Source organism: Parasteatoda tepidariorum, chromosome 6 (assembly GCF_982258835.1).
Source record: "Parasteatoda tepidariorum strain Cologne lab strain chromosome 6, Ptep-v5.0, whole genome shotgun sequence".
NCBI classification, from domain to species: domain Eukaryota; kingdom Metazoa; phylum Arthropoda; class Arachnida; order Araneae; family Theridiidae; genus Parasteatoda; species Parasteatoda tepidariorum.
In genome coordinates, this window is record NC_141760.1 from 68,492,434 (window position 1) to 68,511,944 (window position 19,511).

General features: G+C 29.5%; 2 protein-coding genes and 2 long non-coding RNA genes across 5 annotated transcripts; 1 reads left to right on the forward strand and 3 right to left on the reverse strand.

The window, feature by feature from the left end:
* Window positions 1–1,133: 1,133 nt before the first annotated feature.
* Window positions 1,134–2,356, reverse strand: LOC139424882 (uncharacterized). Its single transcript, XM_087166868.1, has 4 exons — window positions 2,067–2,356; window positions 1,906–1,986; window positions 1,565–1,823; window positions 1,134–1,478 (listed from the first exon to the last, which is right to left on the reverse strand). Exons 1-4 carry the CDS (start codon window positions 2,354–2,356, stop codon window positions 1,134–1,136), a joined length of 975 nt encoding a protein of 324 aa, XP_087022994.1.
* A 194-nt stretch (window positions 2,357–2,550) lies between these two features.
* LOC139425243 (uncharacterized) lies at window positions 2,551–3,628 on the reverse strand. Its single transcript, XM_071179188.2, has 2 exons — window positions 2,980–3,628; window positions 2,551–2,897 (listed from the first exon to the last, which is right to left on the reverse strand). Exons 1-2 carry the CDS (start codon window positions 3,172–3,174, stop codon window positions 2,562–2,564), a joined length of 531 nt encoding a protein of 176 aa, XP_071035289.2. The 5' UTR covers window positions 3,175–3,628; the 3' UTR covers window positions 2,551–2,561.
* A 7,351-nt stretch (window positions 3,629–10,979) lies between these two features.
* Window positions 10,980–14,868, forward strand: LOC147808097 (uncharacterized). The gene is made up of 2 exons (XR_015434719.1): window positions 10,980–11,306; window positions 13,747–14,868. It is a non-coding gene; the product is annotated as an uncharacterized LOC147808097 (long non-coding RNA).
* Window positions 12,634–17,865, reverse strand: LOC122272403 (uncharacterized). 2 transcript variants are annotated; one of them, XR_006226252.3, is made up of 4 exons: window positions 17,795–17,865; window positions 15,744–15,828; window positions 13,970–14,030; window positions 12,634–12,864 (listed from the first exon to the last, which is right to left on the reverse strand). It is a non-coding gene; the product is annotated as an uncharacterized LOC122272403 (long non-coding RNA). The 2 variants fall into 2 exon arrangements; XR_011636393.2 differs by lacking the exon at window positions 17,795–17,865 and adding an exon at window positions 17,684–17,754.
* Window positions 17,866–19,511: the final 1,646 nt, after the last annotated feature.

Consider the following 19,511-nt stretch of genomic DNA (forward strand, 5'->3'; position numbering starts at 1 on the left):
TGTGGACGTATCCTGAGCTACAAACTCTTCTTTGTACTCCCAAGAAATGGCTGCCGCTTCTTGCGTTGGGAAGTACACATCTTTTACCTGAAAATTAATAATATCATTCAATTTTTATTATCTACTTAAAAGAGCTAGCTCATTCAATTCCAATGAATTTTAAAAAAAATTAAAGTAAAAATTTTGATTTAAAAAAAAAATCAATTAATAAAAGTACATATAAATACGTAAGAGCTTACATGTTTTGTGGGATCAGACAAATATTTGTTAAAATGGGCTAGTGTTGTCACAAATTCCAGCTGTACTTTATTGCAGTTCATTCCCCATCTAAAAAATAATAGCAATAACATTAATCAAGAATTAAGATTTTACAATCATTTACATAAAAATTTAAGAAGCAAACTATGCAGACCTTCCCCGAAAACTATTCAAAATTAACTTGGCAACAGCCCTTCTTCCCAGATTTCTTATTATTTTCGAAGCCTCTAATTGCACACCTTCTTTTTCTAAATATGCTGCAATATAGCTAATTTTATCTTCCTCTATGACGCACTCAGCTGGCCAGCCACTTGACTCTTGCTTTATCTTTAAAAATAAATCGATGAAGGATTTAAAGAGTGACGAAGAATTCTCTTCAAAGTGATACACTTCATGAACCTAAAAAAAACAATAATTAATTTCAAAAATCTATACCATATTTAATACAGTTTGACTGTAACCTATAATCATTTCATTTTCTTTACTTCTTTAATTTTCATATCCTTTCCTTAGGGCTAGTTTTACTTCTTCCGTCACCCAGATGCCTGTTATAGATCCTTCATCGTCGGTGTGGGTGCATGGGGTTTGTTGTAGAATTTCTGCACAACTCCTACACAGAGGAAACATCAACTTCTTATTGCAGCGATACGGGAGAACTGGAAGATACAATTTCCTTGGTGGCACAATGGTACATTTTACGACACCAAAATAGTTTTAAAGGGAAGTGAACCCTTCAGTGATAATGATGGGGTAACCTACGGGGTACTTGCAGTACTTATTTACCTAAATAAACGAAACAAATATGGATAAAATGACTTGTGAATAACTCAAGTGTTCATTATACAAATAAAATTAAGAAATAAAACATTTAAGTTTCAAAATAAAAATATTACCCATGGGTAAAGCGAAGTGAAGTCAACATATTTGGCCTCTCCTTCGTAGAAAAGTTTTATGGCGTTTGTTCTGCCCCCATAAAAAGTATCTCTGGGCAGGAGGCGTTCCTTCACCTTATGGCTGAGTAAAAATAATTTTAACTCTTCATCCGTCAACTTTTCCTTTCGGAATTCATGCTCCCAGCACTCTACTACGTTGTAACCTAAGGACCTTAATTTCTCGGTGGTGTCCTCAATAGTCTGCCTTAGATCTCCCATAGTCATATCTTTAAACGGATGGATTTGATCTGCATTATAACATTTCAAGCAACCATGGTAGAAGCACCCCTGAAAATAATAATTAAAAATATGCATACAAATATAATCTAAATAATAGTATATAAATTATTACGATCAATAGAGTCAATACTTACATGATACTGATATATAGTGTTGGTGTCTTCGCAAAATCCGTCCACATAATTTCCACGAATCTTCACTTCCCCTGTTCCATTAAGGGCGTGGGCAATAGTAACACCTTCTTTCATTGATAAAAAATCTAACCATCGGATGGAGTCCGTATTGTAGTAAACTTTTGAAGTATATCCCTGAACTGGAACCATAGCAATAGTTTTTTCTTTAATATGGGCACTTCTGAAAATTGTCATACTGGCTGAGGCAATAGTAACGTACCTAAAATATAAATGACCCATTATTTAAGTTCACTTACATATAATTTACAGTTACTTTAAAAACACTCTAAGCATATGCTTACTGGAAAGGGTCGACACCTCCAACATCTAAGAACTCTTTTTGGTGAATTTGACAGGAACGTCGCAAAATATCAACATCAGATCTATAGAATAAAATGATATTTTAAATCAAATAAATAAAAAAATTATGTAGACAAAAATAATAATAAAAAAATTTACTTGCCTGCAATAAGCTAAAATTTCTTCTTTAAAGTTGCAGATTTTATTCTTTTGTTGTTCATACCATTTAAAGAATTCCGCTCGAGCCTTGCTATTCATAGAATTTGAGGAATAATAATCAGCATCTGGAACAGGGCCAATATAATTTTGATTCTGGGGGGTGTCAAAATAATGAGGGAAAAACCCCTTGTGTAATTCCTCAAGACCAAAGGTAATGGGAAGTTTTGACAACGGCATTGGCATGAAATTGATGGAGACTATAATGCGCAACTGCAATCCCTTGTGATGAATCATCATGAGTAAACTGCCGTCTGGAATGATATCTGGCTTTGTTCCTTGTTCAATAAGCCAGGCTAGAATGAATTGCCCGTCGAAACCAAAGAAAAATAATAATAAATTACATTTTACTGAATTAATTAAAAAAAAATTTTTTTAACCGTAAATACAAACAATTCCTTAAAATTAAAAAAACTAATTACTTACGCTTTCATATTATGTGCTATAGCAGTATATCCTTTATGTTGTTTGTCAAACAGCCATGCCCAGTAAATTGGTCACAAGCATCGTAGCCTTTGAATACATACTCTGTACCGTCTGCTGTTTGGGCCACAGCCAGATTCACCACATGGTCACCCGTTGACTGGTCAGTTTCGAAGTCGAAAAGAATTAGTTTATCAGAAGGTGATTTCGAATCCGTCTTCTTCAGAAAGCATCTATGGGTTGATGCGACAATCAACTTCTTACAGGAAGGGCATTTTGTGTTATAGCATTTATGCTCAGAGGGAGGACACATCTTTCGCTGTAGGACTTTCTTACATGTTCCGCATTGATAAATCTAAAACAAATAGACAACGTAAGAAATCTGGGAAAAAATATCACGGAAAAGTAATAATTACAATATCATTAAGAAATTATACCTTATCACAAAGAGATAATTGCTGGTTTCCAGTTTTCGCTTTATGGGCAATGAAACAATCTTGTGATTGACAAAGTCGATTACAGTCTGGGCACCTTTTCTTTATGTCGTCTGTAGCACAATCATCCCTTCGGCATATCCAACAAGCTTTCAAGCAACGGTGGTCTTCAATATTTTTGCAAGGCTTATCGCACATTTCGCTGTAAAAATTGGAAGCATAAAAACCGGACAAGCTTTTAATCACATCAAAGTGATTATTGTGTAACCACAACGTTATACGCCTGGGCCTTGGTGTGTCATCTTTGTATGAAACCTAATAAGAAATGAAATAAATTAATTACTTAGAGAAATTGCTAATTAAAGCCTACGCTTAATTACTTGCTTCATCTATACTTTTTAAAATCTGAAATGAAATATACAATAAATAATATTATACATTGAAATTATCATACATTATAATTTTTCCAGAGCAATTGGTAATTAAAGCCTACGCTTAATTTACTAGCGTCATCTATGCTTTATATAATCTGAAATGAAAAACACGATAAATAATATTATATATTAAAATTAAGTATTTTTTCCCACAATTCTAAAATGAAGAAAAAAAAATTATGCAGTTGCTAATTTTAAATAAATAATAAAAACATTCTTACCTTGTTTAAATTTGTAGATGAAATCACTACGATTTGAATATTCAGATAATTTTCAAATAGCTTTATCTCCCGGTATGTACAAGGTCCCAACGGTACACCAGCAGCACGATCCAATTCTTTCGCTCTGTTCATAAGAGCGGGCCGCGTTCTCTTTCTCATTGCTTCTATAGCCGTCCTGTCGTTCTCTAAATGAGCAATAGCGTAAACTATTGCTTTTGCGCAGCATAATCCTTCATCATCCATTGGAATTGTCAAAATTGACCTTTTCTTTAACCCATCCTCTTGCTCGTTAATTACTCGCTGTTGTCTACCAGCTCCTACGTCACGTAATATGGTAATAACATCAATGAGGAAACCATTGTCCAATTCAATAGTGTTCGTCGACTGCAGCACCTTCATCACCGCAGACAATATTTTCTCGACTGTCATTTCAGAGACGGGCATCAATGTGGTGGAAATCAGTTTGTCGAGACCATCAGCTTGAATACAAATTCTTATTAAATCGTTCGCCTTTAAATTCCAGGAAACCTTCTTCAAAATTTCTAAAGAGTTGCCGAACTAAACCTATTGACACATCTACCAAAGGGGTATTCGCAAAATCAGCAGGTAGCCTCTCTTGATCTACGATTGCTCTGTAGGACACCTCATCCCCTCTGTATTTTTCCGTACGCCTTCGGGACAATTGCTCGAGCATAATGGCAGGTCTTAACTAGAGTTTTAAAAAAATTATAAGTAACTTAATACATTGTTAGATTTCAAAAAAAGAAGAAAATATATCAAAAGGATCTTACATTGATTGGTACTGAATCTTCCCTCTCAACAAAAGCACACCCTGCAGTAGACGGGCCAGGACAATTCTGTTGAAATATATAAAAATAATACTAGTATTAAAAATTGCTAGAAATTAATAAAATGCTAGAAATTTTAATAATCTGCTACATAATCGCTATAAAATTTAAATAATGCTAGAAATCGCTAGAAATTTTAATAATTATTTAAATTATTAAAATATATTAACAGATGAGCAATAACAATAAAATTGATAAGAAAAAAAATGATATGGAGTTAAATATTATCTCAAATCCCGATCCCACTTGATAATAAAGCGGTAGATTCTGGAAAACTTGTGTTGCTTCCGCGAAGCCTTGCGAGATTTCTCCCATTAAATTCCCTTCGTCTTCCAGAAACATTTGAGTATCAGAACTAAACTCATCACCACCACTAAGAAATTCCTGAGTAAGTTCTCCCAAATCCTTAAATTAGAGTTATTGATTGAAAAAATATTAATGTCAAATAACAATTAATAACAAACAAAGATTATACAATAACAAATATAAATTACAAATATAAATAACAAATAACAAAAGTTATACAATTATTACCTCATCATCTGATTCATTAAAGTCGAAACCTGGTTCACTAAATTCAGTTCCATCATCATCATGCTATAAAATTTTTTCACTATCTTTATAAATGAAGTTAACAAAAAATTTAGTAAATTAACTCAAATATACAAGTATAAAAATAACTTTGAGAATTTTATAAATAAAATCAGTTTGTTAACTCAAAAAAAAAAAAACAAATGGACATTAAGAATGAAGTAAATATAATTAAAATCAAAACTCAAAAGTAAATAAATAAATTTAAAAAGCTCTAATGTAGCTCAATACTCGCTAACTTTTGAATATACAGAAAAATTACAACTAATAGTATGTAAAATAAAAACAGCTTAAAGGTAGAACACAAATAAAACTTAAGATACTCCTTATACTTTTAAGAATATAAGAAAATATAATTAAAAATGTAAAATAAAAAAAATAATAGTAAAATAAAACAAAAGAATTAATTAAATAGAAATTGTTTAATAAAATAATGAAAGGAATATCACTTACTTTTTTTTCAGAATCAGACTCTCTTCCTCGCTTAGACATAGCTGGTCAGGTAATTCACTCAACGCAAATCAATAATAACAAAAAATATTGCTACACAAAAAATTACAACCACAACATAGGGAATAGGGAACAATATTTCCAACATAATTATCAACCGTGAAGCAGCTCTATATATACTGATTGTTATCAACACTATTGCTCATAGATAAGCTCTAACTATGTTCTTCCCATATCCTCATGTATATAGATAAACTATATCCTTACAGTTGTGATTAACTAATAAAATACAGATAAAACTTAAAGAATACGGAAATCTATCTTGTTAAATTTTGTGAGAAATAGTAATAATCCCAAGCTCAATAATCAGTGATATACTTTAAATTCTCACTTATTGATAAAATGTTCCATACCGGATAAAACTCAAATGTCATATAGTAAGATTTATCTTCTTAAATTTCATGAGAAATCCTCTCTCTCTGTAATCAGTATGAAGCACTATGTAATACTTTATATTATGATTAATTAATAAAGCATGGATAAACCCCAAACGTCCTGGACAGAAATTCCGTTGCAAAAGTTTGTGAGAAAATCGATAGCATATGACTCTCCCAAGTTCTGTAATCTGTATCATTTAAATAGTTATTTTTTCAAAGGAACTACTAATTTGAAAATAAAGTAAGTTATTTGCATTATTATAATATTAAATAATAATAAAATGAATATGTTTTGATTATAAATTAATTTAAAGCGGTAAAAATTCCCATTATATGTTACTTAGATTTATATTAATTCATTTGTAATTTTAAGGAAAATTTAATATATAATTGATAATATAATGTAAATATGCCGTTATTCATTTTCTAATAAAAATTAATTCAAATATTTTTTCATGAGATTAAACAATAAGTAATTTTATATTTTAATAAAATTAATTTAGTTGATAAAATTATAAGTTTAAAGATGAAAAAAGTTTATTAATGTATTTAAATATATGATTGAATGAACATCGCAGATATATTGTTATTCATTAGTTTTTAATTAGATAATAATTTTTTTCATAAATGATTTTATAGAAAATGAATAAAATTTATATTTCTTAAAAATCTATATTAATACGTGTTGGAGCTCTTGCAAAACTAAAAATTAGGTGAAATCAAAGGCATCTGTCCAGTTTTCAACTAACAACCATTCATTGCTAATATCATATTCCTTTTTCATCATTAGTGTGATTGCGTAATAGATTAATTAAATCATAGATTATAGTTTTGTAAAAATATTTCAAACTTTTTATTAACATTTTCCAATTTTCGGAAAAATTTTTTATTATTCAGGGAAACTTTCTAATATTTTTATTTTTGTAAAAATAATATCTAACTTTTAAGAAAATAATTTTATTTTTGTAAAAATTTTCTAGTTTTTCGAAGTAAAACCTTATAAGTTTTTCCTCTGATCTCTGTACATTCACAGGATACTGATTAACAAAACCTAGCCCACTGCTTGTCGTCGGACTAAGCGTAGGAGGTCTTCGTGGTTTTCCTCTTCATATAACATGGGTACTCACAAAGTCCACTTCGAAGACATGTATTGTCTCAAGATCTAGGAGTTCCCTTGTCTCCTGGGTTCAAAAATAACAGAACTACATTGATAACCGTAAATCCAAACGAAGGTGATAAATATCTAATCTTATAAAATAATATTCATTGACTTAAAATTAATATGCCTTTTAAGTCTGATACTTTTAATATTCGTACCATACTTAATACAATTTTTAGACATACTTAATACAATTTTTATTTTAATATAGAATCAATTTATTTAAATGTATTCATTAATATTGATTAGGTTAATAATAATTAAAGTCTATTATATCATCTATATTTATATTAAAAAATAACTAAAATTAAGAATTATTAATATATTTTCTTTTTAATATTTAAGTATAGATAGAGCCATTAGAATAAAAAGCATGTGCATGATATCATTTATTTATTATGTAATAATTAACACGTGTATGGTCTGTACCGTTGCCACCCAGAGAAAGTTATAATAACATTTAGAGGGGCAGAAATAATTATTTAATAACTGTCAAAGGTTAAGTGAAAAATATATCGATGAAACTATAGGATGATATCGATATCAAATCCTTTTCATTTATACACGTGTTCAGAATACAAAAGTTTAACTTATTAACACATATCTAACCAAGTATTCGTGGGTCAGTGGTTATGATATCCAACTACTGACCCACGAAGGCTTTTTGACGGCGTGAGTTCGATCCTCAGCCTTAATTATATTTAATAAATAATATTAAAACAGATTTAAATATTAAAATAGATTTAAAATTATTTTATTTCTAAAATTCTCACATAGATGGCGCCACTAGAGTAAAAGTATGATGTCATTTATGTGTTACGTAATAAGAGATGACGTCATAACTTCATAATATACAATATCTCCCCAAATAACAAAGTTTCTAAGTGTTGCCATCCTTAAAAACTAATATTAAAAATAATAAGTGTTGCCACCCTCAAAAAACTAATAAATTAAATAATATTTAAAAAAACGAAACTAAATTAAAAACAGAAACCGAAACAAAAATTATATTAGGCTTAAAAAAAAAAGAAATAAGCTCCCCATGACGTTGCAGACGAAGTTTCGATTTTCAGGCGGGCAGAAATAAGCAACTTCCGGTTTATGGGTGGGCAGAAATAATACACTTCCGATTGGAGCAGAAATAAGCACCGGTTGACTATGACGTCACTTCTGGTTTGTAGGCGGGCAGAAATAAGCTCACTTCCGTCCCTTATATCTCGCCGTCTACTACTAATGGAATAACGTCGAAAATGATGCCTAAAAAATTTATTATTCGAAAATATTATACTCTTCATTACTAGACGAATTTCGTAATTACCGTTATATAGCCGTTAGTTTAACCGCTCTGTTTAATTTCATAAACTACTTATATTCCATTATTCTTTTAAAAGGAATCATTCTATTTTTCAAATAATGAGCACTATTTGTGTTTAATGAATATTTCTGTCGAATCCAAGGGGTAGGGAATTAAAACTTTTCAAACTAAAGTCAGATTCATTTTACTGAAAATAATTTATTTAATGAACTCGCCTCGAAAGACATTTTATACCTGCTAGTCTATGTGTCATTTTCACAGAAAATACGTCCGAAAATACTCAATTGTAAAAGTAAAATTTAGTAAAAGGATTATTAGCATGTTATAACTGTTTGTGATCAAACGATACGTGTGACTGGATTAATAAAATAATCGAATTCAATCTAAGGTTGTTTAAAAATGAGCCATCGAATTACAAGGAAGATATAATCTAAAAATAGTTTAGGTAAATCGATGATTCTATATCTAATGTTGAATGATGTTTTCTGTGTGACTTATGGAAGGAGGACTCTAATGCTTCAACGGACATGGTGGGTCATAAATTAAACCATCGAGTGTCTTCCCAAGTCATCTGCGAACAACGGAAATTAATTAGACCATTCTTTAGATGTTTAGAGAGCCATCCAAGAAATAAAATGATGGATGATTTGGGCGGATGTGCCTTAAACTTCGGACATACACGAATCTAGATTACCACGGTTACGGGATTTGACTTTTTTCCGTCTTTACTAGAAATACTGAGAATATGTTAGTTGTGTGACGTTTCAGGACTTGGTTCATTGTTTATATAATGTGGTTTATACACATTTAAGATTCATGTGAATTAATAAGCTTTACATTCAAATTTTACTGGTAAATTCAAGTTACGCATTCCTCATGCATGTTCGTGATAATCCTTTTTTTAAAGTTACATTAAGAACATATAATTTTAAATTGAAGCTACAAAACTGATTTCAGTTTATGTGGATTTGATCAAAGCTCCCTAGTAATGTTTCCCTCTTTTGTTTACAGAACTGGTTAACTTTGTTACACCGAGTGCATTTTTAACTACATGCAACTTATTGTTTTTTTTTTTTATGTCTGAAGGCAATTACCCTTAAAAAATTCACCAAAAAACAATAAAATTACAAGGTAACTCAATGATCAAAAATCTAACTTATGTTGTTCATGTTGTTTACATTTAGCAGAACTGTTAACCCGACTGTTAAGTCAATAACTTCTACGTTATGTGCAACATTTGCCAATTGAAAATATATATATATATATATTTTAAAAATAGTTTTTGAACATGATTAGAATATAACTTTGAACATTAATTGAACTAGCATTAAACTCACAAGATCGATGATACCTTTTTTCTTGGGAGAAATTCATTAAAAGTAGTTAAAATATATAATATTCGATAAAAAATATGAGCATATAAATAAAATAATAACTGGTACGAAAAAATTAGAATGAAACTAAATAAGTAAAACTAAATAAGTAAGACTAAATAAATAAAATAAGTAAATAAGCCTAAATAACTAAAATTAGATAGATTACGGAAAATTAGCCGAAATCTATTTAAGGGGCTGAAAAACTATGCAATAATTAAAAATGCGAGTAAAAATTACACAATAGTATTGTTCATCTTTGACAATTAAAAATATAATTTAATAATGATTTTCTGTTAGTATAATCATTAACATTCTTTAATAGAGAGAACTATTAACCTTTGCATTACAATACTATACATTTAGAATAACATCAACTGATGGAATTTTGTAACTCAGTAAAATTGAACTCACGAGCTGTCCCTAATTTAAAACTTAAAGTAATCTTTAAATGTTTCGCACATTTCCTTTAAAAAAATGCTAATTATATTATGAGCTTGGATGGCGGTGTAGTTAAAAGTGAAAACCTGAAATGGCTATAAACTGCAATTGGATCTTCAGTGGTGACTTAAAGTGACATAAAGCAAATGTATTTATCTTTATATTAATGGATACCAGTTTCTGTGGGAAATAAAAGCGACTTGTGCGCAATGATGACCATAACCATGCTGTTGGTCTCAACATTGTAGAGTCTTAACCTTCGTGACCCTCTGGCTCACGTCAGACTGTTACGAAATTACTTTATACTTAAGGAATATTTTTAAGCTATTCCTTTAATTTGATACATATATAGTGATAAAACACCCATTCGAAATTGAATTATACATTTGAATGTAGGAAAATAGTTTCTTACCACCTGTTTTTTCTTCCTGCATTAAATTACCATTAAGTTTAAACTTTACGAATCCATTAACTATGACAGATATTCAATATTTATAATTTTTTTTTTGCCTAACTCAACACTATATTGCATATTTCTGTGTAATTACAGTTATACTCGAAGTTCAACGTACATCTATGAAAGCTTATAAGACTGTATAATTTTTCACATTTAAGTGACAATATTTTCAATATTGTATAAATTACTTCAAAACAAATTACTTGTTATAACTTTTTTTTCTTTCTGACTAACAAACAGTGTATCCTACATGTTCTTTAAATACGTACCACATCCAAATCAGTTTATTATTCTTAAAATTTCGATATTTTACAAAAAAAAAATATTTAAGGCTTTGAGATGAAGACAAAATAGACTTTATGTCAAAAGTGAGTGTGTCACTGAAAAATTATATTTCTAACTGTGACATTGAAATGTTCTCAATTATTTACTTGCAGGGGAAGTTAAATAGAAGTTTTTAACATGCGATTCGTGAGACTTGTTTGCTTTTCTGTCAGTAATGTGTCCTACTCAACCCTGGAAATATTTCTCTAGAGTAGAACACGTGAAATTCTAAGATTGTCCTGAGGCGAATGTTGAACAGTAACTGGGATACCCCAAGATGGTAGGTGACAGTTTACAAATTTACGTATTTATGATAACATTTCGATATTATCGTTTCTGTGTCTATCATAACATATTCCATAGAATTATTTTTATTTTTTTGAAATAAAAATAATAAAAAAATTAATTAAAAAATAGGTGAACAAAAGATCAAAATAAAGAAGGAAAGATGGGAAAAAAATCAAATGTATGTTTTTTTTTTCTTCATACCTTGTAGTATTGTGATTTATGTATATTTAAAAATGGCTATGTATGTAACCATGATTCTTGCGCAGGGCTAAGAGACCTGGCATTAAGTAAATGAATCATTTTATTATGTCGATTTGAAAGCAATTGCAATTTTTTTTTAAATATATTAATTTCATTTCGCGATTATAGCTGACACGAACACGTACCAATATGAAAATATTCCCTGTTTGCAAATTGAGCTCCTCATATATATCATTCTAGTCACTAAAAAAGGCATTCAAAAATTCGAGATGATGCAATGCTTCGAATGTGATTAACTTGTTTATACTACAAGCAATTCTAGTATCATAAATTGATCTGGGGAAAATTCCGTTTACACTGTCATCAGTCTGCATGCATCAGTAAACATCCTCTTGAATTGCAAGTACCCAAATATTAGTTTAAATTGTTCTTTATCATTTTAATAATATTTAAATCAGAACTATTTTTTACGTATTAAAATAAAATGCTTCAGTTTTCTCATGTATAATATAGTGCATAGATTATTGAAAATTTAGTTGGTAATAAAAAATGTAATTATTTATGTAAGATTATATTTAGAAATTTAAAACAAGATCATCGTTTGCTTTTTGAAACAATATTACATTGAGTTTCATAGATTTTAGATAAAAATTTTGATTGATGGTAATTTTAAAATGAACTTTAACTTTTATAAACTCTTTTTAATTGTGATAAACTTTCCTTAAACATAACTTTTAACTTAGTTTCATAAATAAATTCCATATATAAGATGAAAATTAGCAAACGATGGTTCGCATCTCTCTCGGTGAAAACACATACCCATGATAGCTAGAGAATTTGACATACATACATTGTAAATACATATATTTCTTGTACAGACACACATTGAAATATTACATGTACTTACGTACATGAATACGCATGTATAGTGAACCAAAATAGGGAACATTGAATAACCTTTGATCGAATGATCAGATCTTCACGTTCTTTGACTCAATCTTAAATTCCCGAGGCGGTCTTAATTGCCCGGGCACACTATTTCTCCTCAGAATTATAAATAAAAGCACTCGTAGATGAATTTTTAAAGTAAATTAATATTAAAAAAAATACATACTAAATTTAATTTAACATTCATTTTTATTATATTCATAAATATCCATGTGTATAAATAGCATCATTGCCACTAGATATATGCTGTTGCATATTAACACCGATGCATGAGCATGAATTAACCAACTTTCCAACAGGTTCTGCAATAATCAGTCGTTGGAATTCCAACACATGAGGAATTACACCTTGTTCTTCTGGTAACAATTTTATGTGGTTGAAAAATCACGTCTTGTTGGTCACTGAAACGAAAAGTAATATTGTTTTGACAATCGATGAAGATGAGTTGATCTGAACAATCAATTAAATTTAGAGCTAAAAAATTAAATTCAGACAAAAAATTGATAAATGCTCATATAACTACTAAATTTTGATGTTTTTATAAACTCACTTATAATACATATCTTTAGTAAACAAGAAAATAAGATGCAGACAGTATTTTGATACTTTTTATATCAGGTTATCATAAACATAAGTATTTCAAATTTATGATACTTCATTAGAAAAAATCATTTGCTTGGCACAGCATGTCATTTTTTGGACCTTGTGCCATTAAACCGTACATTCAATTAAATTCTTTGATGCTAAATTGTTCTCGGAGAAGAAAGTTATAAACTTGAGGATTTTTACAACTATATTAACTAAAAATTTAAAAGAACTAAAACTTCACTAAACGACTTTATTTTAATAAACTGCATGTAAGCAATTAATGTTTATAATTGTAAAAGCCTTTCGCATCTGTTTTCTTACATAATTGAATAATTTATTAAATATATAGCAAATAAATATTAAAATTACAAAATCATTTATATTTTTCGTTTTTTATCATTCACTTCACAAATCTCATAAGTGATTTTATTGTATACAAACATTTTTTGCATTAAAAACTAGGTAAAAATTACCTAAAATGTATAAGTGTTCTTACAAATTAATTCAAACAATTGTTTAGAATTCGTTATTTCTATTCATATTATGTAAGCTATTTAGAAGTTATAAGAAGTTCTACTACAATGGGATAAGATGAAGTTATTTCGAAAAGTGCTTAGTTGATTACATTGATGCAAGGAAATAATGGCACTAATAAAAAGGATGAAAGATTATTATTATTATTATTTTTTTTTTAGTTAATGGCGGGCACTTGGGTCTATTCCCCTTTGGCCTCAGAAATGCTAGAATTGCTACTGTCTTATCGTTAACCAATGGGCACCCATGGCAAAGACACGGCGGTGGAGCAGCGTCGCCCACGTCAAACAACCACAAAGCCGTTTATAGGGCGGGTTACATTCACGCAATCACAAAGAAGAAAGGACATAGGACACAGAGAGAGAGAGAGAGAGACATCCATACGCTGCGGGGGATTTGAACCGGCAACCATCGGATCTGCAGTCCTCATCATCTAGGGGTATCACTATAAAGTCAAAAATTACAAATTACTTCAAATATTATTTAAATGCAATATATTTTTATACAGAGCAATAAATTAATTATTAATAAGATTAGAACGGCCATTTTCTTATCTGAAATAAGGATCATGAGGCGGGCCATAATTATGTGATTATAAATCAAGAATCGATGGAAAAAGCTACTGTCAAAAATATAACAAATAAAACATATCAACTTAAAAATAAAAGTCTTAAATTTTTATTATCTTTGTAAAAGATTTGATTTAAATAACCATTCATAATTCAGTTATCCTTTCATATTTGCCCATATTTTTGGAATAGATATAGTTTACCATTTGTCTGTTTACTTAAACTTTGCAATACATTTCACGTTTTCTGTAACAGAGCGGGCTCCGACTCTGACTTCATTAAATTTAACGCAATCGAAATCAAAAAAAAAATAATCAGGATTTTTTTAGACAGATGATCTAATTGAAACATCGAGCCGCGAAGACTCAGGGGATGGAATTAAAAATTGGGTCGACTTTCCAGTGCTGGTTATAAAAAAGCTAAATATTAAATATCAATCCGAAAATTAATTTTAACTAATGTAGAAATTTTAGGAATGAGTCTATTGTACCTATGTTAAAGAAGCATAAGCGTCTATACTACACTTAAAACGTTCTGTAAAATTAAAACTGAAACTTACAGCCTGGAAACATATTAAATCTAAAATCCCGATCAATTATTTTTTGACATGGGTGCAAACAGAAATATTTAAAGGAAACGAAAAAATATTTTTCTGAGTATTTTGAAGTAATTTAATGTATATATTTATGTATTTTAAAAAAAATACAAAATAAAGCAACCAAATCATTGATTTAAATGTATTTTATTTTTTATTATGAAGATATTGTAATTTTTGTTTCAAATTTATATTTTTATTAAAAATTTTCTTATTACAAATAAATATTTGGTACTGTTAACGCGAATCTAAGTATCTAAGTATAACATTACTAATAAATACCTGGTCTGCCTATACAAAACTTATTGCTAAATTGGATATTAAAATTACGCTGGAGTATCAGTTATTACTATACTTTAAGACAAACGTCTAGTGTCACAGGGCAAATTTGGTTATTTATAAAACTGTTATTATAATGTATTTGTTATTAGTAGCAATAAATCTGAGCTTGTTAAAACTGGGGGAGTTTAAATCACTTATATTGGAAATTCAATTAATAGATTTTTGTCGTCAATTAAATTTCATTTTAAAATAATAGTGTTTCATTACTGTCAAATAATAATATGGAGCTGCAAATGAGACTTTTTTTCAATGCTAAGAAAAACCATTACTCAAAATAAGTAATTGTTGCATTAAAAACTCAAAACATGGATTTTTTATGCCTTGTAAGATCCTTACATCCTTTTGTATTTAAAAAAATATATATAAGAAGAATGGAATATAATGAATGAACAAGTATTTAAAACAGCTTATTTGAAAAAAAAACAAAGACAATATATAAATAAATTATATAAAAACTAGTGTAAGTTACAATTTTGCTTTTGTGATCAAGAGTTTGTACAAAGAAAAAAAACGGATCGCAAAAAAACTGTATCAGTGTATAATTGGTGAATGTTTTGCGATAAAATTGCAGATTCCACCCTATTCAGTTCTTAATGCAATTAAATGGTTCTAAACTTATTACTCCATAATTTAAGGAAAAAAAAATATTTACTTTCTCTTTCGGCATAACATTGAAGGAAAAACATGATCAATATCATCACTGAGAAGGAGTTCATTTTCTCAATTGCTGTGGAATTCTGAAAAGTATTAAGAAAGAATCATCAAAATAGCTGTTTTAAAATATATCTGTTAAGAAAATTTCTTTTTTCATTTCAAGTATATTTTAGCTCTAACCATTTCAATACACTCTCAAAAGTACTGTAGGTGCTGGGAATAAACGGGCCACTCTCAGCGCTAAAGAGAGAATAGAAGGGCTGGTTCACTCCTTGGAAGAAACTCTCGTCAAGCCCAAGCTATGATTTCCCCCTGTGACGTCAGAACAGCGTAAAGCTTGCACTTTTGCTCCAAGAACGATTTAACTTACTTTAAATATTATTGGAGCCTTCGCTCTAACTAGCTCTAACTAATATTAGAGTATTCCTTTGTGACAAATTCCGAAACATTCCTTCTTTTCTATAACTGTTTTCTTCAGTTTTTTGAAGTGAATTACAAAAATTTAAAATTGTTAATAAAATTATATTGGAATTTGTAAAAATTCTCATAGAAACACAAAAGGAAAAAATATAATTTCCCACGCGTTTCCTGAAGTAAATGAACAGCTATGTAAATAATCGATTCAACATTGCAAACGAAATGACCCAGTTAATATAATACAGCAATACGTTTTTTCTGTCGTTTAAGACTTCTTTATAAGAATTCGCCATCTAAATAGAAACAGCCTTATTACTTCCACAAAAATGGCAAGCAAAAAAATCAAAAAATAAATAAAGTCAAAGAAAATTAAAACTTAAAATGAAATGCATAAATAATTAATAGTTAAAATTCTCCTAATTTCGTAACTTATTTTTAATGTAGTTATTCTAAATATTTATGATTTTTTTTAATTATATTCTCCTAAATATCAATGTCTATAAATTATCTTCTCTGACATTTAAATATTTTTAAACAATTGCAAAATTGCTAATATTATTAAGAACCTAAATTATTATTTTGTTTCAGAAATTGGGAATGAAGGTTGATGTTTCCTAATTAATAAGTATGAACAAAATGCCATTGATAGCATATTTTAAAATCAGGATTCTAAATTTAACTAAACTTATTTTCATCAAACAATATGTAGCTAAAAAATGTGTCTCTCGCTTTAAAGTTTTTCATATTACCGGATAGCTTAAAAAATTTTGTTGCTCGTAATTAAAAGGCTGCAATAAGCATGCTTTTTTACTTCTAGATATGATTTCGTTGTCTTAGTGGGACATAAATGCACTTAAACGGATTTAAAATAAAATACTGTGTGGTTCAAATTTTGAAAATGTTTGATCAAATTATCTTTGGCAAATTCAGCCGTTTTCTCTCGCATGTGATGTTTTGCGACGGACAAAAATATGTTTGCCAAAAAAAAAAAAATAGCTATGAATAACTTAAGTATCTTAGTATGAAATGTAATTATAATTGGTGAAAAACAGGATAAAATTGGAAATTGGGAGGTTTGGTAGTACTGATGCAAAATAGCCACACGTAGCTTTACATTGTGAAGCCCGGTGGCTGAGTAGTAGCGCTTCGCGCTCCCTTGCCACAGGTCCTGGGTTCGATCCTCTGGCTGGGCAAGGTGGACTCTGCCTTTCATCCCTTCAGTGGGTCGATAAATCAGTACCAAGCGTGTCTGGGAACTAAACACTGGGGATTTCACGTTCGGCTGTCCACATAACCGGAGCATCTGCTCCTGCACCCCATCGCCCAAGGTCAGGAAAACTGAGATGCGCGCAGTAGGCCTAGTCCCTCAATGGGCTGTCGCGCCTCTGAGTTTAGTTTAGTATAGCTTTACATTGTAAAGAAGGTTGAATTTCAGAAACAAATATCATTAAATTATTTTTGGTAATTGTATGGTATGATATCAATAAAATTACCAAGATTATTTTTCTAAATTACTCTTACCAATCTATGCAGAATCAGTTCATATGTTCGATGCAAGTAATTATAAAAACACTAAAAATATTCTGGAAGTGTTAATAGACATTAATTCTAAAAGGTTAAAGTAAGACTTACCACTTGATTGAATGTATTACGAGAATAAATAAATGGAATCGAATCATCCGTTATTTATATCTCATTTATTAGGAAAAAATGTTTTCATTGCACCTGATAAGCTTCTCCAAGCCAGTAAACAATATCTTAAACAAGCTGCACAAGTCAATCAATGTCTAAATTGATTTGTTTACAAATCAGCATATGGTTTCTTCAAATCTCTGTCATCATCAATAGTTTAGAATTTTTCTTCTTAGTTTCTGATGACAGTGTTTGATAAACAAAATATATTCCATCACAAAAATATGTTTAGCACATCTGTAGTGAATTCCTAATTCAGGAAGCAGCTTTAAATCCGTGTTTGTGTAAAATGACGTTGCAAAAAATATTCTCTTTTTAAATTTTCAACCGAAACTTAACAATTAAAAGAAGAATTACGATCTTACTTTTACTTTTCTTAGCCTAATCATTCAGCGGCCTAGTCCCAATTTCTCTAACCCAACTGTCTTTAACGATCCACTTCCCTGTTTGATATTTTTTTAAAAAAAAAATCAAACTTGATTCTGGAAATGTTTTAGATCAGTTCATAAATTTCAGCAGAAATAGAAGTTTGTATTATAAGACCCACAAAAGCCATGAGGAAAATCTCCAAAAAAGAGATGGAGTCATTAAACGCCTCTGGATTTTAAATTAGTTCCCAGGCTTTGCGGTCTGTTTGGCTAGATAGAACGCATATGGTCTTTTTCAAGCGACATCTTTTTAGTTATAACTCTAAACTATAAATCTAAATTCCTACTAATTTGCAACCACTGCGGTAAATTTATAGTTTCTGCGGCAACCTAGTGAAAACGTCCGTTGAGATTTAAATTCTTTTCAAAAAAGTCTTGTTTGAATAATATATCACATGATTTATGAGGATGAAAACTATATAATTCCAAATTTAATTCGATTCATTAATTTTACTATAATAACATTCAGTAATAATACACTTTAAAAGAAATACTGCGCAGAAAAGAAGTTTGTAAAACGAAATCAAATGATATGTCCATTTTCTTAAATAGTTAAGTTCATTTTCTTAAACAAATCTGAGCTGTGTCCACTTTCAGAAATAAGCATTTTGAGCTATATTTATTTTCAAAACATGATATTTGAGCTGTATTCATTTTCGCAAACATGCATCTCGAGCTGTGTCCAGATTTGAAAACTCGTTGACGATAACTAACTGCTTAGTGTAAATCTCTAGAGATAATAGTTTGCATTTCACATGAAAATTGAAATATAGTGTAAAATGAAAATAACGAAATATTTTATTAGCAAAAGATAAATATAAAAACAAATAATTTAATCCTTAAATCCTTAATCAGTTATCAACCGGTTTATTTGAGGATAAAAACGCAAGGTTGATTTGATTATTATTCATAAATCAAGTTACGCCATTAGTTTTCAATACCAAACAAATATCAGCCGATATAAAAAAAGTTCCCTGTATCTTAGAGAAAGAAAAAAAAATTGCATTTTTCTATCTAAGAGAAAAGTAATAAGCATTGAATTTCAAAATTGTATTTTTATCTCAAAAAAATTTTTTTTGATGGACTTCCATATAAGAACTTGTTTTATTTTAGGAATAAAAGAATACGATTTTTAAATTGGAGGAAAATCTTATAACAAGCTGCGATTGCTCCTAACTCATTTTGATTTTCCGATATTATGAAGGAAAGTAAAAAAAAAAATTTAAAAA